Genomic DNA, 19,752 nt, shown 5'->3' on the forward strand with positions numbered 1-19,752 from the left:
CTGTGAAATGTTTTCCTTTTAATGAATTTTTATTTTCTAGCACTACACGTAAGATCAATGGTGTTTGTACTACCAAAGATTCGATAGATTATCTTGCTAACTTTATAACAGACTTGCTAAATTTTATTTCCTATTGTCTTGAATTCTATTTTAAATGAGTCAGGCAATGGTGACTGCATCTTTTTTTTTTTGTTATTGGTATTGCTCAAGTTAATTACTCTCTATGCTAAGAGTAGAGGTAAGAAGAGAACTTTCAATGAGTAACTTACGATTTACAAGTTTGGATGGCAATATTGGGTTGCACTTCTCAGGAGATGCAACGTTTTCTTCATCTGTTACATACTCAAAGTTAATAATAAACATCATTGCTACTCCCTCTTGATTTTTCACTGGAATTATGTGGGTGTTGCAGATGAAGGTAGATCCTGCATATGGAGAAAAAAAAAAAAAAAGAAAGAAATGCATAAATGAAAGGAAACTTAATTATTTTTCATTCCAGTAATTCTAGTTACACCAACAGATAGTGAAGAATATTTCTTTGAATTTAATGATTGAACATCAAACACACTATTCTTTAATTTAAACAGGAGCATTTACACAGAAAGAAATACATCTTTCAATAATTTATCAGATTATTACCTCTTCCAAAAAATCTCATATTTAAAATGTCAAAAGTAGCAATGCGAACACTGTTCCAAACACAACACTAGTGAAGAAAGCAGAACCCCATTCTTCTAAATGTCAAACATTCTTTGAGCTTTTGGTTCTATTACAACAGGCTGAATCATTCATTAAATATTTATGGATGTAAATATATCACTATTCTTATTTTAGCTCTCATTCTTTTGGGGGCTGTATAATGTTGTTTAGGTTTGTGTTAACAATTATATTTGTTATCAATCTGATCCTACAAGGTTTTATATTCTATCACAAAAAAAATCAAAATTGTGGTAATAATTTTCAATAATTTTTGGTAGTATTTGACTTAAGTGTTACATACAAGTTAGAGCATGATTTAAAAAGTACCCTACTTTGCATAAATATGGAGCATACCATGTACTGAAATGAACAGAAGGTGTAATTTCTTAACACCTCTAGTACTCAGGGTGTTCTTGTTCAAATGCCTAATTAAAGATTTAAAGAATGTTTTGTGTTAATTTTTCCAGTGTAACTTTTTATAGAAGTTTCATTTGACAAGGTCATTAGTTTTGATTTAATTCCCTCTTATACTAACAGAATATAGTGGTTCCAAAAATAATGTGATTGCTGTAAGCAATACGATAATGTGCTAAAAGCTTCTTGCAAACACAACTGTGAGATGGTGTCTTTCTGTGATAAATGGGGACTAGTTTAATGTACATCATCTGCAATTTATCCATTCAAATGCGGTAATCGCTGAAACTTGACAGGCAGTGCAGTTTGACAAAAACAGATCCTGATCTAGGTTACACATAATTTATTATTATTATTATTATTATTATTATTATTATTATTATTAATTTATTTATTATTTTTTGATAGTGAAGAGAGAGATAACAAAGATTTATATGATTATAGCCAAGATCAGATTCTGGCTCCTCATATTTAACGTAGCACTTGCTATAATGTGGAATGTATAGCAGTTTGAGCTGTGTATAAAATTGACATGCTGGCCTTTCAAGTTTTGCAGCTGTGCCTTCAATCCATTTAATAAAACAGTTAAGCTGTGGCACTTGCCACAGTTTCCATGGTAACAAGCTCAATGTCTTTAGTAAACAGAAAATAGGCAATTTAAGACTGTTCCTTTAGAGCTAAAAATAGAAGTGCTGCAGGCCAAGCATTGCAACATAGACTGGTTAAACAGAGGGTCTGAAGAGAATTTAGAAGTAATCTTTGTGTTTTCAGCTAATTGATAAAAATACATATTGAGTTTAAGCAGTCAAAATGATATTTATTTAATCACTTGGAAAGAAAAGCTAACATGTTTAAAAAAAGAAAAAGAATTCATGATATGGATTGTGTTTTGACATACAGATTTATAGGTTGAGCAGATACCCCCCGACACAACAACCCTGACACAAACAAAGGGCTGGACGTGGGGATAGGCTGAGGAGTGCACGGATTTGAAGAACACTGTACTCCACGGGTTGAAATGTTGATTAATTTTTGCAAACAAGGATGAGAATAAGCCGCACACTTCTTTAAAAGCTTGCCTGCCTTTTGAAGGCAAGGATATTTCAGCTTTTGAAATGCTTCCCGCAGTGCTAAGTAATGACAGTATCTCCCATTTATGTAGAACATTCTGCTCTCAAGCATTTACAAATTTCATTTGGTGTGGACGTAGGGATTTGCATCTCTGGACAGATACAGAAGCTGTTTAACAGCCCACAGGGTAAGAACATGACAAAAGGAGCACAGGGTTGAAATCACAGCTATATGTAGAAACATTTTGGGCACAAAGAATGGGAAGGGTCCATATCTGGTACAATTCACCATAGTTTCTTTGAAGACCAATTGCACCAGCAGGCCAGTGAGTCCTTGTAGCCCATTAGGCTGAAGTTTTTCCAAGACACTTAGGCTTTTAAAGTGGCATGGAATATTTATTTTGTGTGAATGATTGAAATTGGAATTCCACAACTTGCGCAAAATACAGTGCCCGTCACAGTGGCTGTTAGTTTTTGTCTCTAGTACTGAAGTGATTATCTTCTATACACTTATTAATGTCTCTCTCTATTGAAATGGCAATAAGGGAATGTAAAATAACAAGGAAAACCTTAGTGATGGAAATAGAAGAGTTAGGTATATAGGAAGATTATTGCTTTGAGTAGTTGGATTTGATGGCAATAAATAAATATTAAGAAGTGGCCTGTTTATAAACAATCTTATTCTGCATTTGCACTCTGCCATTCAATAATTCTTCATTACACTGACCATGTTTACTCTGTTTTTTCTCTATACTAAAATATTTCAAGGGTAAGAAAGGCTTCTGATAAGCAATAAAAATTATAATGAAGTTTCTGAAATTTGCATTTCTCATCTACTGGCACAGGGCAAGTAGTTAATATGATCAGCATAATAATGAAAGTTATACCTTTAATCAATAGATTCAATACCCAGCAATATTTCTGGATTTTCTGAAGACTACCATTGATGAGTAATCATGAAATATTCCTCTTGTGCTGACTTGACATCATCATTGGAGGTGATAAAGTAGAAAAGCTGGATATATTTATGTCATCTTGAATTCCATAGTTAAAAGGGCTTGTTTTTTTTGTTTCGTTTTGTTTTATTTTGTTTTGTTTATGGCACTTTAAAGACCACTCTTTCATCTAGCTGATTTAGTGGCAAAATATCCATTTGTGAAGAAAATGTTCTTCTCCCCTATATGCTGTTTGGACATGGTTCTGTAGTTCTGTATTCAGTACTATGATTTCACAAGACCAGACAGGGGCTGTTATAAAACAAACATCAGCAACAATATATATTTAAGAAATAAGGATATAACATATGTTGGGTTTATATAAGGATTTATTGCATTATTTGAGCAATTTGAAGCCAAGTCCATTTAAATATCTGGCTGCTTAGTGTTTAAAGTTGATTTGCTTCACAGAAGCAGTACAAAGCAGGTACATCAAATCAATTAATCTGGCTCATAAAGTCTATGTACCTTTCCAGTGGTTTTCTGTAGAACATTTTAGGACAGATTTGTATCAGGATGCATCTTCTAGATACAACTGCAGTCATTTATTTATATTATAATAGCTCCCATTATAAGCATTTGGGAGAGTACAATACAAAAATACAACAGTGAAGGCATTCCAAATTAGAAGGGCCTGCATTCTTATATGCAAAACTGTGACATGCAAACTTTGAAAAATGACCCATCCTGAACAAGTGTTACGATTCAACCTTCCCGGGAACAATGTTTTTACAGGCCGTTACATGTGCCAAGTACAGAGGATCTCTGAAAAATGAGACGCTGTGCCATTTAGGTAATTGTCCTAATTCTGCAAAAGCCCCATGTTTCGCATAGCCAGCACCCTTGGAAATCTGTCATGGTTCTGCAGGATAACTCTAGAGCCTTGCTTTACAAAATCAGTCTGACAGTTCCTAACTGCATTTCACCCCCCCCCCCCCCCCAAAAAAAAAAAAGAAAAAAAAGGACTCTCCCACTTCAGTGTGAATTTGAGGACTGCCTTCACTGTAGCCAAGACTGGTTCCAATGTGTTTTGGAACCACTTGGCACCCTGTGCCAAAGCATTTATAACTTCTCAGTTGTTTTTCTTTTGTTTCTGAAGCTGCTGTGGCCAATTGAAGAAGGCTATGAAAAGAAAGATGTTGAGTATGTCCTCTGTGTCTGTATATGTATTTCTGGATGGGCTGACCTCATACAAGAGTTTGCTAGACATATGATAATGTTCTACTGCTGCAACCTACATGTAGTCCAATATAGTTAGCCATACAATCCATAGGTACTTCTTCTCATTTAAAATTGAAGGTGAGAAGGAATACATCAAAGCAGGACAGAGAGAGTCGACAACAACAGCTTGTCTACTAAGAAACAGGATCAAAGACAGTTAAAAATTAGAGGCAGAGATACTGTGCATGTTTCCAGAGCTAGACAGTCCTGTTCTTTGTTTAAAGGCAGATCTAAATGAAAAACACGGGTGAATCTTGCATAAAATCTTGTAAGAATTTCGCAATGTGACAATTTTATGATAGGGACAGGTGAAGGAAGCTCGATATTCTTTGTATTTTTATGAAATAATCAGCATGTTTATTTTGGAAATAACTGCTCTCCACTTCCCCCCAGTATGATCTCACATTTTGTTATCAAAATAAATGCTTATCTCAAAGGCAGAAACTTTGAACATATCAATTACAAATGTAGAGCCTATATCTTAAAATTTAATTTAAGATCTTAAACTATCAGTTATAGTAGAAATGCTATATTCCCTTTAAGAAAGGGCTGACTTCCATAAAAACAAAGAACACCATGTAACCAGTTGTACTGTTACCAGTTGTCTGTTATTCACAGCCTTGGTCTCGAGTCCTTTCCTTACAGCATTGATGATGGGGATTGCCCAATATTAATAAACACTTTGGGGAAAGGAAAGGGAGATCATCTTGGGGAGAATTATTGTGGAAGATCAGAACTGCTGTTGGTTTTGCCTGTCCTTCATGTAGTTGTTGTCTTTGGGGCAAGAAGCCAAGATATGGCTCTCTATCAACTCCTTAATTCCCCAAAGCCAGTATCATCTTCCCTCCAACACGCTACCTCTACAGACACAAGGAAGCATCTCTTCCTACTTCCAGATTGTGATTCATCTTGGAATGTTATCTTCTCTGTTTATTCAGGTCCAGGGCAATACTTGTCCAGCCTTTTAAAGTCTTGAATATTTAAGTGAAAGCCATGAGGGATGATGTGTATTGTGATGTGTGGGCTTACCTTGACCAATCAAAGGCTGAAAATTTATTTTGTTGTGTTTCTATTCAAGCACAAGCCAGGAAAAATGTCACACATAACAGGCAATCTTACTTTCAGTGTATTTGCTGGAAAGGTTTACTACCTTTCTAAAATAAGACCAAGTACATTATTCTTGTAGTGTTAAGCTGAAACTAGTGATGTGCAGATCTTACCAAATTTCACTAGATTTTATGTTAAAGGGCCCCATATGCTTTTGCAAGCCTGCTTCTGTGTCAATTATAACTATTTATTAACAGATTTTCACTATGTAGTCTGCCTGTTTGTGTAATAAAAATGAGTAGGAGAGTGACTGAATTTGCCCTGAGAAAATTGCCCAGCCCTTAGTGGTGTAGAATCAGATCACTGGAGAAAGATACGACATAGCTACTTGCTCAGTTCAGTAACAACTCCATGAAAGAAACTTCAAACAAATATTTTTGCCCGTTTTTACCTGCAGCTCTTTGTATCTTTGCACTTGATGTCATTTATTCAGACCTTTGGAGACATCTGAGGTTTAAAGAGCCTGTGTCAAAACTTTGGCTCTAACAGAAGGAATCACCCTTGGATGTCCACCCCTCCCTCTCCCTGCATTTGTTATGTAGCTGCCCACATGAGAAATAGAAGAAACAATGCTAAGGCTAAAAATGATAATATTTGCAGCCATAAAGAGCATGTATTCTAGGAAACCCATACTGCATTGCAGATATTGCCTGTTGCTGCTCTTCAAATTGTACAGGTATTATTTTACTTTTTATTTAAGGTGGTGTGACTGAATCATAAAAACAAGTGTCTTATCCAAAGCTGCATCAAAAATGAATGAAGATAAGGGTAACACAAAGATACTCTAAATTCCCTTTTCACAATTGAATTTGTTGATTCCAGCCCTGTGCTATTAAAATGTGTCTAGTGTATTTCCACACAGAACTTTGGGTAATAGGTTGTACAATCTGCTTACTTTTTTAATTGTATCTTCTGAGCTATGTCTTTATGTCACCCTTTTCCAGTTCCATCTGACTGAAAATGAACTTCTTGTGTGGCAAGAATGAGGAATTCACAAGCTTCCCATTAAACATACTGCAGATGTATCTGTATGACTGACTCTTAGATTTATTGCAGAGTAGCAACTAAAAATAGATGGCAGGTTGAAATGTATTGTACCCCTCTTCAATTGAATAGCTATTTTTAAAGAGGATGGGTAGAGACAAGGCAGAGTGCATTCGGCTGATATTTATTAGTGAGATTTCAGTGATTAAATGGGACCTGTTCCCTTTGACATTTCACTCCACCCTCCATATCAAATAGGTATTCCATCACTGAAATGGTTGCTGATACTAAGATATGATTAATGTACTGACATAGGTTTTGTAAGATATTAACTTATAGTGTTTAGAGATGAGGGAATAATTTTTAAACTAACAAACACCCTCTGGAGTCTATGGACAAGTTCATAAACAATTGGAGTGTGCTATATAAATCTCATTTTCTCTCCCTGTAATCACATTTATAATATAATTCAATAGCTAGATAAATACTATTCAACTCCTTGCTCCAGCATTTCTTATATTACTGCATTGGCACAATTAATGCTAACCTTCTAATTATAATATCTACACCTACACTAATAGAACTGTGGTCATTAACTGTAATGCTGAACACATTTTATATGGGAGGACAGTTTCCTAGTGCTTTATTATTTAAGCATATATAAACACGTACAGAAGATGCAGAACAATTAAAAATATGGCAAATAAAGAAAAACAAAATGAAAAATAAACAAAGAGATGTTACATGCCCATGAAGTAGAGACTAAAAAGAACCTAGAGTGAAAAATGTTGAAAACTATATAGAAGAAAGGCTAAAGACTTATTTAAGTCCCACAGTTAATGCAGCAAATGCAAGACAGGCTTTTTTCTTTCTGCCTAGTTGACCTCAAAACTACATTTGAGTTTTTCCAGAGTGGGTATCGCTGGAGAACAGACTGAAGTCAGTCGTGAATCCTCTCTCAAACTGACCTTTCTTGGAGATACACTCTGGTGTACACATAGTAGGGTGAGAGCTTGGTCTGAAATTGTTTTCTGGATGGGTTCTTGTTCATAGTTTGCAAAGCAGGTGTGTGACTTGGAATTGTTTAGGCCCTAATTTTAGTTTAGAACCTCTATTATGCATTGGCTTTTTCTTCCAGAAGAATATAGCAAGTAGTGCTGCTTTTGAAAAACAACGTTTCTGACTTGTTAATGAGAATGTTTCTGTCTCTGCTTGTGTAGGTAAGTATCTGGTGCCTGATTCCTTGCATCCCTGAGTGCACCATACGTATTACCACGTGTTACCAGATGCTAAGCAGTTAGACACGGCAGGTCTGGGCAGATTTCACAAAGGGCTACATCTCCAGAAAACCTTAATTGTTAGTCTGTAAACACTTTGCAAGCTGAATGTTGAATAACCAGGGAAGATTTTTTATTCTTTTGTGTTATATATTACAGACCATGAGAGTTATAGAATGGTCTAGATTAGAAAAGACCTTCAAGATCATCTAGTCCAACCATCAACCTGACCTGCTGAGTCCCATCACTACACCACGTTCCTTAGTGCCATGTCCACACATCTCTTAAACATGGGATGGGGACTCTACCACTTCCCCGGGCAGCCTGTTCCAATGCTTAACCACCCTCTCCGTGAAGAAAATTTCCTGGTCTAAACCTCCCCTGGCGCAACTTCAGACCATTTCCTTGCATTCTGTCACTTATCACTTGAGAAAAGAGACCGATACACTCCTCACTGCAACTTCCTTTATGGTTTTCATCTTGTTTTCTTAGCATGAATGCTTGTATACTTGCAATACAGTTGTGGTGATTACAGGATATAGTACACTTGGTGAATTTCATAACTGAACTTCTTAAGAGGAAACAGTGCAAGCAAGAGTGTGCTATTCATGAAAAACTGAAATGTTTCACTTAGACATTTTCAAAATGAAGTATTTAATATTTTTAAAAGACTATTTAGAAGTGATGTTTTTTTATACATTACTCAAAGTATTCCTTTGGGAGAAAATATTTTTAATTATTCATTTCACTGAAAACATAAAAAAAAAAACACAACAGGATTAATGGTAAATTAAATCATCCATTGTTTACTAACCTGCATGATACTCATTTGCTGAGAACATATTAAAATAAAAGTTTTCTGTTAGGTACTAAAAAGTGAATATTCTTGACTACAGTTTTATGGCTATAAACAAGAGAAAACTTAAAATGTAATGCTGTAAAGCACAGAGCATCCCAATATGTGATGAAAAAAATGACCAATGTTCAAGGTCATTGGACATAGATCAATACCAGTTGAGAATGATCAGTACCACTGACTGATGAAATATCAGATTCTTTTCTGAAGTTGAAGCAGTGGATGAAAAAATGATAATATCTTAGCCCAAGTAATAATAACAGATCATGATTTATCTATATTATGGAAATGGATTTGTTATACTGTGTTCTGTTGTATCAACAGGCATTTACATATCACTTAAACTCACAGTTTAAGTCATTTCCATTCATTCTTCAGTATGTGTCTAGATAGATAATTTTTAATTAGGAAATGTCATAATGGTAGGGATTACATTAATTCATTCGAATTACATGTAATTAAAATAGTTTTGAAAACAACTGGATTTCATAGTGAAAATAGGTTGCTTTGACTTTCTTCATTCACATTTGCAGTAAGCTTATTGAAAGCATAGCACTCAACAAATACCAGATGTTTAGCTCAAGGTGAAAATCAATGTTAGGACACATTTTCTCTCATGGTTTTGTAACAGAAAAATAAAGAACTGGAGAGCTTTAGCTTCTGTTTGCAAGCATTATGTGATAATTTTGAGGTGAAATATACTTTAAGTAATTTTAGAAAAAACCAGTTATCTGACAAATAATGGTTCTAATTTTTGTAGCTAGTTTGCTAATTTATTATTATTTAATTGTATATGCTAAAATTGAAGATGCATTTTTTCTTTCTTTTCTCTCTCTCTCTCTCTCTCTTTTTTTTTTTCTTTTTTTTTTTTTTTTCCTGTAGCTATTCTTTTCTAAACCCTCATTAGAAGCTATGCACTTCTGGGCATTCAACTGAGAGATGTCTTATTATCTTCATGAGAAAAGGGAGCTCAGGTTTGTTGAATATTGTCTATCTTGCAGAAAAAGTGCAGATTAAGACATTTGTGAAAGTAACCTCGTTTTTTTGCCCCCAAACTACATAAGCTATTTTAAGAACTAATTGAATAACCTTACAAAGCAGAATGGAAAAAAAGTCAGAACTCAGTTTCAGTAATTTCATTCATCCAATGCATTAGACTAGAATACACCATGAAGTAAAGGATTCTGTTCTCACTTACACTGAATCATTCCAGGGTGATTAAGTTTTCTTTTTTTTTTTTTTAATACGGTTAATAGATATCAAAAAGAAGGAGGCATTAAATGGCCATACTGTACAAAGAGTGATACAGAAAAACAGATAGCAGGAGCAGGTCCTGAGGCAAAACAGAAACCCTGTCATTGCTACAAACTTTCACAAGTGCGATGTGTATCCGGCTCCATTGGCCAAGTGGAAGGAATAGCATTTTATAAATATAGATGCTTTTCTCATGGAGATCATACCCTTGGAAAATCATACTCATGCAAACACACCTTTCTAGATGTTTTATAAGAGATTTGATAGGGATGGTTACACAGTAATTACTTGGAAATACACAAAAGCCAAGTTTGTAGGGAAAAAAGGAGTCATCATATACTGATTGTAATTCTGCAAAACATTTCTGAAGGGAGAGAATAGGCAGACAAGGAATGAGGAATTCTTGCTGTGATCATGAGATCTTGGTAACAAACAAAACAGATGACCTGGAAATTCTCATCAGTGAGAAGGCCAATCCTGAAAAGTGGTAAAGTAGTCAAGCTACTGGGATTGTAAAGCAAGTAGATGCAACCCCCCAGGGAAAAGAGGGCAGCTAAAAGAGACATGCTAGTTAAAGGCATGATCTGGTATTCTGGATTTCTTAATAATGCAAAATCATGGAATTTTGAATTCATATTAATAAATGTGGTGGGAACTATATGTACTGGAGGCTTGTCAAGCACACTAGTGAAATATTATTATTATATTTTTTTTAAAAAGAAAAATACATCATGTTTTCTAATAGAAAGACTCCATACCCAAAATGATATATTTTTAATGTAGGATCTCATTAGAATTGATAAATATGAATAACTTACTGGACCAGAAATTCGTGATTGCCTTAAGGGTGGTTTTCATGACCTGATTGCCAACAATGTAGGCCAACAAAGAACAATCCCAAGCAGTAAAATGGTGGTTCTTCTAAATGGGTAATTTTCTATGGATGTGAAAACTGTAGGTAGAAATAATTGGGAGGAGGAATCAGACAAATATATGAATGAATATCTGGAATTCTTAATGAAAATATTACCTAACAAAAGAGTAGTGATTCAAAGATGCTGAAAATCTTAGATGCAAGTCCACCTGCTTTAAGTACAAAAGTGAAGCAGATAGGAATTAACAGGTGTATAGTGAATGGAGGAAGAAGAAAGTAAATACACACGTGTATGTTGGAAGAAGCTGAGAGGTATGAAATATAGGATGTTGACAGAAGGATGTGACATCAGAGCAAGACTAAGGAGCGTAAGTAGGTATCTAAGTAAGTTAAGCCTATATATATATGCTTATAATAATTCCAGTAGTAGTGAAAGCCCATAAAAATCCCAATGACAGTTGCCATAAAATTGTTAATAATTATGCAATGATAATTATGCAACAACCAGACAAATCCACTAGTTAATATTTTTGTTTTGTATTTAAGAACAGTGTGAATAATGTATCACTATAATGAAGTTTACCTTGCCATTTTAACTATGAAGTGTGTCAATTCTTTGCTAGATTCAAAATATCAGCAAACTTGGAAAAGTGTAATTGAAGGTCTAGGTGTTGGTTGAGCAGTCTACAGCTGGTCTGCAACCTCTTAACAAATCTTCCTGGGCAAAGTTCCAGAAGGTTAGAACAATGCTAATACCATGCCAACATTTAAGAGTGATATAGTGATTGGAATGACGGTATGGCAGTGAGCCTGACATCAGTCCTAAGGAAAATAATGAAACATGATATTAGATTACTTTAATAAAGAATACCTGACAGGAATATAATTAATTAATGTCACTCTGTATGGTAATATAGATGTTGTTAATGGACAAAGAGTCTGATTTGATGGATATATTCTTTCTAAAGAAAAATGAATAAGTAGCCATCACAGACATATGTTTTTGTAATGATTTCGCTATATAATATTATAACTAAACAATAGCATTGCACTTACAAAAAACAACAACAACAACAAAACCTTATTACATGGTTTACAAATTGACTGAGATATTCCAAAAAAGATTCCAAAAATCTGTGATCTGGAGGATCACAATTCAGTGCCAGATTTTCTAGTGAAAACCCACAGAAATTAATATGATGGTATTCATTTGCTTTGAAAATATCTGGAGAAAAAATAAAATCAATTCTGTGAAATATTTGGATGTAAAATGGCTAGTGGCATAGTAATGAGGTAAAATAGAAGAATTTGGATCATTCTGTTAGAGGGATATTAAATGCAAACAAATGCATTCTAAAATGGTAAATTTAATCATACAGTTGAAGAACCAGGGCACATAGGCTGAAACTAAAAAAAGGTAGATATGTTGTGGAATGGAATTTCACAAAAGAAATTATAGGATATGTAAGAATGACCAGCGTGCTTTGCATAAACAGGTAGAATAAGAAGTTGACCTTTCTTCATGTATATATCACTAGGGAGAATGAAACTGGAATATTGAATTCACTTTGTGGCATCTGAATTCTTAAAGGATACTAAAAAATTGGAGAGGGCATTAAAACAAAACAAAACAAAAAAGCAGAGGAACAGCATGCTTCAGCAAATTCCTTTGCTGTGAATCTTAAAGATGTCAATCTTTGTTGTTTAATGAGAAGCAGTTTGAGAAGTGACTTACATTAGAGCCAGTAACTTCATGGAAAGAGTAAATACTATGGAGCTGTTGAGTCTAGCAGAAAGAACCTAAATTTCTGGAAGCTGAAAACAGATGATTCAAGCTATAGCCTCCTGGAATGAGCCATCAGAGCCATCGCTTTATGTTTTTGGATCAAGCTGGAAGAAGCAGACAAATTGCTTTTATTGACATAACCTATGTGCTATTCGTCTTCATAAAGTTTTAATGTTTCTTCCAAACATTTCATTTCAATTCAATTGGGAATTCAGTGCTACCTGGCCCAGCTCTGCTGTGGATACACACTGATCTGTAAACCAAGATGCTACCTCTCCCCTATACTTGGAAATAAAGTTTCATGTGCTCTGCCTAGTCAATTGGTAAAATTTCAAAGGCCAGCAGCAGCAGACTTTGGCCTGTCCTTTGGCTATGGTGTTGAATTAAATTCCCAAGGCATGACTCCTAACCTCCTTCTCTCTCCCGCTGATGGACATAGCCTCAGAAGGCTGTAGGATGTGCATGCTCCTACTTCTCTCAGTTGCATCAGCAATGCTAGATTGGTACTCTCATGGGCAAGTTGTCTGGAGCTGTTGTTCCTCCTTTCTCATTCTCTCCTCATTAGGAAAGGGTGGCAGTTTCCAGCTCTAATCCTTGCAGTAATGGATGCTGGAGGATGCATTTGGCTATCTGGACTGCATTTGCTGCTCAAATAGCTGTTTCCTCTCCTGTTGGGAAAAGTCACAGACCAGATGGTGATGCAGGGTCAAAGCACTGCTGCCAGTGCAAAGTCATTATCACTAACTAGATGTCCCCCCAAATAATACATTTTTTTTTTTGTCAGAATGACATCTGCCCTGTGAAACATTAAAACTTTACCTCATAATCATAACTCTCTTTAGCTACTACCAACTCCACCTGATTAACTAAGAGCATAACTGTTACCGGACATGGAAGTGGAATTTATTCTTTATTTTTGAAAGTAAATCCAGCTTAACATCTCCTTAACCTTCACAGAAAGCTCATGTTCTTAGGTTGGAATCATGCCCTTAGTATCCATACTTGATGGCTTCACATGATGTCCTGACTGCCCATATGTATGTCCATCTGTTAGGTTGGCATAGTGCCCTCCCACAAGTTACTGGACTCCTGCCCTAGGACATGGCTGGGGACTGAATGCTTACTTAATACTTCATGTGACTTCCTGTCTGTGTGGATGTGTGTGTGTGCGCGCGGTAACCCTCCTGTTTGCAATGGGCAGGATAGAATGTATTTGCCCAATTCACTTCAGGCAAATAATCTAAGTGCGATTCAGAACATCTTTAGGTAGGGGCTAGAAGAATGGTAAGCAATTCCATGGAGTGAATCAGATTTCTGAGCTGAGCATCTAAATCTAAACAGTTTAATAGCAAAACATTGCTTTTTGTTAAGAAGTTCAAATACTACAAAAAAGATCAATAATCTGAATAAGCTGAATAATAATAATGAGGCATACCATTACAAACACCATGCTAATTGTGTGGAGGCTGGAAAGGTATCCTAACTAGAAGGCTGGATTTTTGAAGGTCCTCACATAGTATTTCAGCTTGTCTTGCATGATTTTATTTTGCCAGTTTTGTTTTTCAAGTGAACACAATTATTGACTAAATAACTGAATAAAACTGATCTTCTGTTATCAACTGCTTCTTAGCGGCATCTAGTTCAGAGTCTACAGAGCTGACATCCAGACTCTATCCACTTCATCAAAATGGTTGATTCCAAAATTTTGTCACTGCAGACCCTCCAGCTAGTGACTTGTGCTCTGCCCCACCCAAAGATGCTCGCCTGCTGCATTTCTGTCCTATCACTTATGTATTCTTTCTCAGAGCTCCTATTAGACAGTAGATCCCTTAGCATCTCATGGCAAATCACTCTTGACTTCTGATTTACCTCTTGGGGACAACATAGGGAAGGAAGAAATACAGGCATTATGGAGTAGTTTCTAAAACAAAGTAAGTTACAGAACAATTAAAGCCTTTTGCAAATTGACCAAATTATTCCTAAAAAGATGTCTCCTAATGTTTCCTGAAAGATGAAAATTTGTTTGCTGCTCAGAGAAAGACTGTCCTATGGCTCTTGCACTCCTCTTGAAGGCTCTGGCATATTCACCCCACCCATGAACTTTATGTAGACAAACCTAATACTTCAGTGAACTAGGATCCAAGTTTAAGGCCTTATTTGCAATCTTGCATTTCAATTTCTGTAACAGTCTATCAGTCTTCTTGGGCATCTGTTTCAAATGTGTTCTAATAACCTGTTTGAGACATAACCTGCTTCAGGCATAGTGCAAAATGGAATTCATAATTCAAAATAATGCAGTGATCATAGCCACAGCCCACTCTTGTCATACTACATGTTCACTATGTTTGTTTTTAAGACAACTTTCATCATTTATTTAGGTATTTATATGGGAAATGAACTCCGCTTACAATCTTGCCTGATTGTACGGCCTGAGCTGCAATGAAACTCTGGCTAATAATCAAGAATAAAAAGGGTTGATGCTAAGTCATCATGTATCCAGTCTTCAAAATATCCTTTAGCAGAACCCTGTCAAATATGTCACAGTGTATTTCTCTCATAATAATCTATTTGCTGCAGTCAATCCTTGCTGATTTTGAAGCTTAATAACTCTAGGCATTGATTATCTTTCAAGTTTGTAAATTGATGACCCTCAGCAACTGAGAAACTTGTCTTATTAGTATTATCCAAACATTTCATTTTAGATTTGTTGCTTCTATGGAGCTTGGTAAGAAGTATGGAGATGTGACTTATATGTAGCTAGCTGACTCGTAAATTGTTGACTGGCAATTTTAAGTGCTTTGGTATCTTAACTGTACAGTTTCTCAAGTTTATATATACAGAAAAAGTATGTAGCACACATGTATATGTATGTACAAGCATGAGTATTCTATACATGAAACATTGTCATCAATGGTCAAAATTGTCTGACACCTCTTCTGTAAAACTGTTTTTTTTTTTTTAAATTTTTTTTTAAGCTTGAGCTATTCAGCTTGATTTTTTATATTGGCTATTTAATACCTAACCTATAATTTTATGGGGGTTTTGGGTAGAATCTAGCAGTTATTTAGGAAAATAAGACAAGTGGGCATTTCTGGCAACAGACTGCAGATGAAACTTCAGGTGTTGTTTTGAGTTTTCTGTTTCTCTGCAGATTGTAGATGCATTTTAGGGAAAGTTGTCCTTTTAGGCAATAGTTGAATACCCTATATGGTTTCTCAAATATTTCATTCATGATATGCAGGTCATATATAGCATGTAAAAAAAAGTGAAGTATAGTAAGATAACATTAAGAAAAATGAGTGCAGAAAATGACACTCAAAACTTCACACTGTAGCTTCATTACAACAGTAAGTTTGGTAGATGGGAAAATGAATCATCAGACCTAAAACTCCGCATTCATTTTCTTAAATGGCTGAGTGATATTATTTTTGTGAAAGACTTAATGAGACTGACAGATTTTATAGGCTGATGGTGTTACACTTCAGGAAACTAAAATGTGAAAATTGCATTTTATTCATGTTACTTTTGATGTTAATGCTACAAATTTAAAAACGGTCCATTTATTTAAAGAGAATAATTTCTTTAAAACATAAACTATGCATTATTCTGTGAAGTGCAACCACTACAGTCTATTGTAAACTCATCCTTTTCTAATTGCAGTTGTTAAATCTGTGGTAATCTCCTTTACAAGTATGGCACAGAACATGTTATAAATACCACAAGAAGGGCAAAATTTACTGTGCAGTAAAGGTCAAAATGATAAAACCCATAAAGAGTATAATGAAGCCTATTGGCTAGGATTCAACTGCGCACTTAAGTAGATGACAATTTTTAGCTTGTGAGAAGTCCCATTGACTAGCTTAGTAGCTCAGGTGTCCTGCTGAATATTGTCATTAATGTATGATTTGCATATTACTTTATCTTCATATTGTTTGGACACTACAGTGAAAATAGTATGCTTTGTCTAGATATCTGAAATGACAGCGGAAGAACTGAGATAATTGCTAAACCCCTAGTATATAAAAGAAATTAAGTAAGACTTGGAATAATTTTTTAGGAAAAAAATCCATCCATACAAGCATGTGATTTGACGTCAAATCTGAACTCCTGTCCTGACTTTTTTTCTACTTAAAAAAAAAATTATTAGGAGTTCTCCCCTTATATTTCTCTTCTACTTACAATAAGACATTGACTTTGAGAGAGGCAGAGAACAGTAGCGGAAGCCCTCCACCTTTTTGTTGCAGTAGCACAGCCCTGTGAGACATACTCTGAATCAGCGTCACAGCTAGATCCACCCCAAATTTCATTCTGTCATGTTGATCAGAGAGTACCTGAATTTCATCATACAGCTATATATACTAGCTCTGACTGTTTTTCTTATCTTTACGGGAGATATATTCCATGTAAATCTGGGTATAAGGAAACTGTGGTGCTCCCTTAACTTAGAAGCAAATCCAGCTTTGTGCCCCTGGGCAAAGAGATATCAAAACAAGTCTGCTACCCTCTATGCTGCAGAAAATTGAATTCAGTTCAAGGTCTTTTCAAATGAATTTCAGTGTCCAAAAGATGAAGTTGATTTTCTTTTCACTAACACAGATCTTGAATGAGTTGTTCTTAGTATGCACAAATGTGAGAGATGGTTTCAGACCCACATTGTGCATTTTCAAAATTAATTTCACAATTCCTTTGTATTTTACATTTAACATTCTAAATTGAACTAGGGACTGGTTGAAAAATTGTTACACAGACACATTCCTGGGAGAGTTTTAACTAACACAGAATTTCCATCAATTTATCTGGGGAGAAATTTTGCCTTTTTCTTGGAAAAAGGACTGAATAAAAGAAGTAAATATGTTATATATATATAATTCTTATTATTTAATTTTATTATCATTATTGTTATTAATATTAATAATAATTATTATTATTATTTATGTGTGTGAATACTTAATCTTTCAAATGGGAAATATTAACTGCCACAATGCCACTTGTGACTTGTAGCTCATTTATAGTATACTGTCCTTGTATTTGCTGAATTCTCTGGCCATGCTGCATCTCCCATGGTAGCTTGTAAGTGAGTAATTCTAAGAATATGCAAAGTACTGTAGAAATGTTTCAAAACAAAATATCAAATGGCTGAGAAGCTAAAATAACTCCATCTGCATTGATTTGATTTCACTTCTTAATGGTGAACTATCATTTTGGTATTTCTTTATTAACAGTCAAAATATTCAAAATATTAAATTTCTCATCTCCAAACAGCTTTAAATTAGCTTGCATTGCATAGCCCCTGTTTCGGTGTTGCACTGTGCTTTTGAGCTTCTTTCAGGTTTACTAGCTTTGCATATCTGAGACTAATTACAAAATACTGATTGTAATAGATTGTACTTGTGCTGTATAGTTCTAAGTAATGTATCCAAATTCACATACCTCAATTAGGGAAACAGTTTTGGTGAGGGTGAAAATACTCTGTCTGTAATACTCTCAGGTTGTTCTCTTTTCCTGGGCAACTCTGAAGTCAGGCAGACTCAACTCAGCTGCAGTATGACTCTAGAAGGAGTGTATACTCTTTGGAAGGAACAAATGATCTTTACTTCAAAGAGTGCACTTTGTCTGTGTACTTTTGAAGTTGTGTGATATTATTGTTCCTGTATTCAGGCAAGTTGTGAGTTCTGCATAATCATCTGCTGTTACTACAATGGACTTCTGAAACTCCCTCTCATGCCAATGTTGACATTTGACACCCAAGAAAAGGGGAGGCTAACCTCACAGAACCATAACTGGCAAGGGATCTGAAGTGGTGGGTGGAAGCAGAAAATAATCCAACATGAGGAATAAAGCAGGAATATTACATTTTCTGCAAGCCAGCAGTTTTCAGGCTTAAAGCAAAATCTAGCTATCATTCCAGATTGAGATGTCTCTAAACGTCAGTGGAAAGAAAGGAAATTCCCCTCTCTTCTTCGCCAAAGCCTGTTGCCTAAAACTGTAAACATTAACCAAGATTAAAGTGTGTCTGAAAAATAAGATTGAAAGTCAGTCTAGATCCAACTAGGAGTCTATCCAGGAGTCATGTTAGCTTACTAGCATATCCAGCTCTCAATTTTTGCCTAGCTGCAAATTAATGTTGCAAATTGCTGTTGCAAATTAATGTTTTTTTTTTTTTTTTTAATGAACCATTTTGTAGCTTGATTTTTTTCCTTGTTTAAAGAAAAAACAAAAAATCCCACTAGGGAAGTATCTGAGGAGTGGTACAGTAGACCGCAGCAATATCTTCCTGGTTATTCCTCTCTACAGAATCTGAAAAGGATATTATTTACCCATGAGGCTTTCTTTACACTGTTAGGAAATATGTATTAAAATCCTTACTTGGACACTTGCTGATGCTCACTTGTGGTTAAATTTCATTTTAAAATAATATTTTTCTTGTTTAATGACAAGTTTTTAATTGTCGGTACATTAGACTGTGTTATGTTATTGTTCTTTTTTCATGGTTTGTCACAGAGGCCTTTAATTGCCTCATGGCAGATTTTTCTTTTTATATTCTCTACTTGGGACCCAAACATGACTATTAGCGGGATATTCTTCTCAGTCATAACAGTAGAAATCATAAAATAAATTCACATCTATACGGAGGCTTAACATGAGACCTCTATGTGTTTTGAATGGCTGGGCAAGGATGACTTTTATACTCACAGAAGGCAAAATGTAGGCAAATTTTAGCATTAACCTATAGTGATTGTGTAAATGAATCCTTAGACCCTCTTTAACAAGGCTAGCAAAGTGTTGGCCAAGGGGCTCTGCTTTTGCCTCTGCAGAGTTGCTTTTGCAGAGTTCTCACTTACGTGGTAATGATACACTTCAGAAGAATGTGAAGGTCATTTTAGCAGTTGGGTTAATTCTTATAGTAAAAGCCACTTTTAACAAAGTATTCTTCTTATATTCTACTTAGATTCCTTAGGTGGAATCTGAGTCTTACTCCAGTTATTGAAACCAAGCTTGTTTATTTTTCTGTGAAGCATTTAAATAAGTGTCACAAGACTCAAGAACAATCATATATACAAAAAATAATCTTCTACAGGGAAAAGTGTCTATAACTAAATCCTACCATAAGGTTCAGGAAAGCATCCTTACCATGGTGCACACGCTGTTCACGACATGCACTGTGGTAGGTGTTGAGCAATTAGCTGTTTCCAAAGAATGCCCACAGTGAAGTGG

At 35.2% G+C, this 19,752-nt stretch overlaps 1 protein-coding gene across 8 annotated transcripts in view; it reads right to left on the reverse strand.

Annotated features, from left to right (window-relative positions):
- Positions 1–19,752, reverse strand: part of KCNH7 (potassium voltage-gated channel subfamily H member 7) — a 224,487-nt gene that overhangs the window by 91,505 nt on the left and 113,230 nt on the right. For all 8 annotated transcript variants that reach the window (XM_083840771.1, XM_083840770.1, XM_083840768.1 and 5 more), the window contains exon 3: positions 270–425. In XM_083840771.1, coding sequence (XP_083696897.1) covers positions 270–425 — 156 coding nt within the window. The remainder of the gene's footprint in view (positions 1–269; positions 426–19,752) is intronic.

The sequence above is a fragment of the Anser anser genome, assembly GCF_964211835.1.
Source record: "Anser anser genome assembly, chromosome: 6".
Taxonomy (NCBI): domain Eukaryota; kingdom Metazoa; phylum Chordata; class Aves; order Anseriformes; family Anatidae; genus Anser; species Anser anser.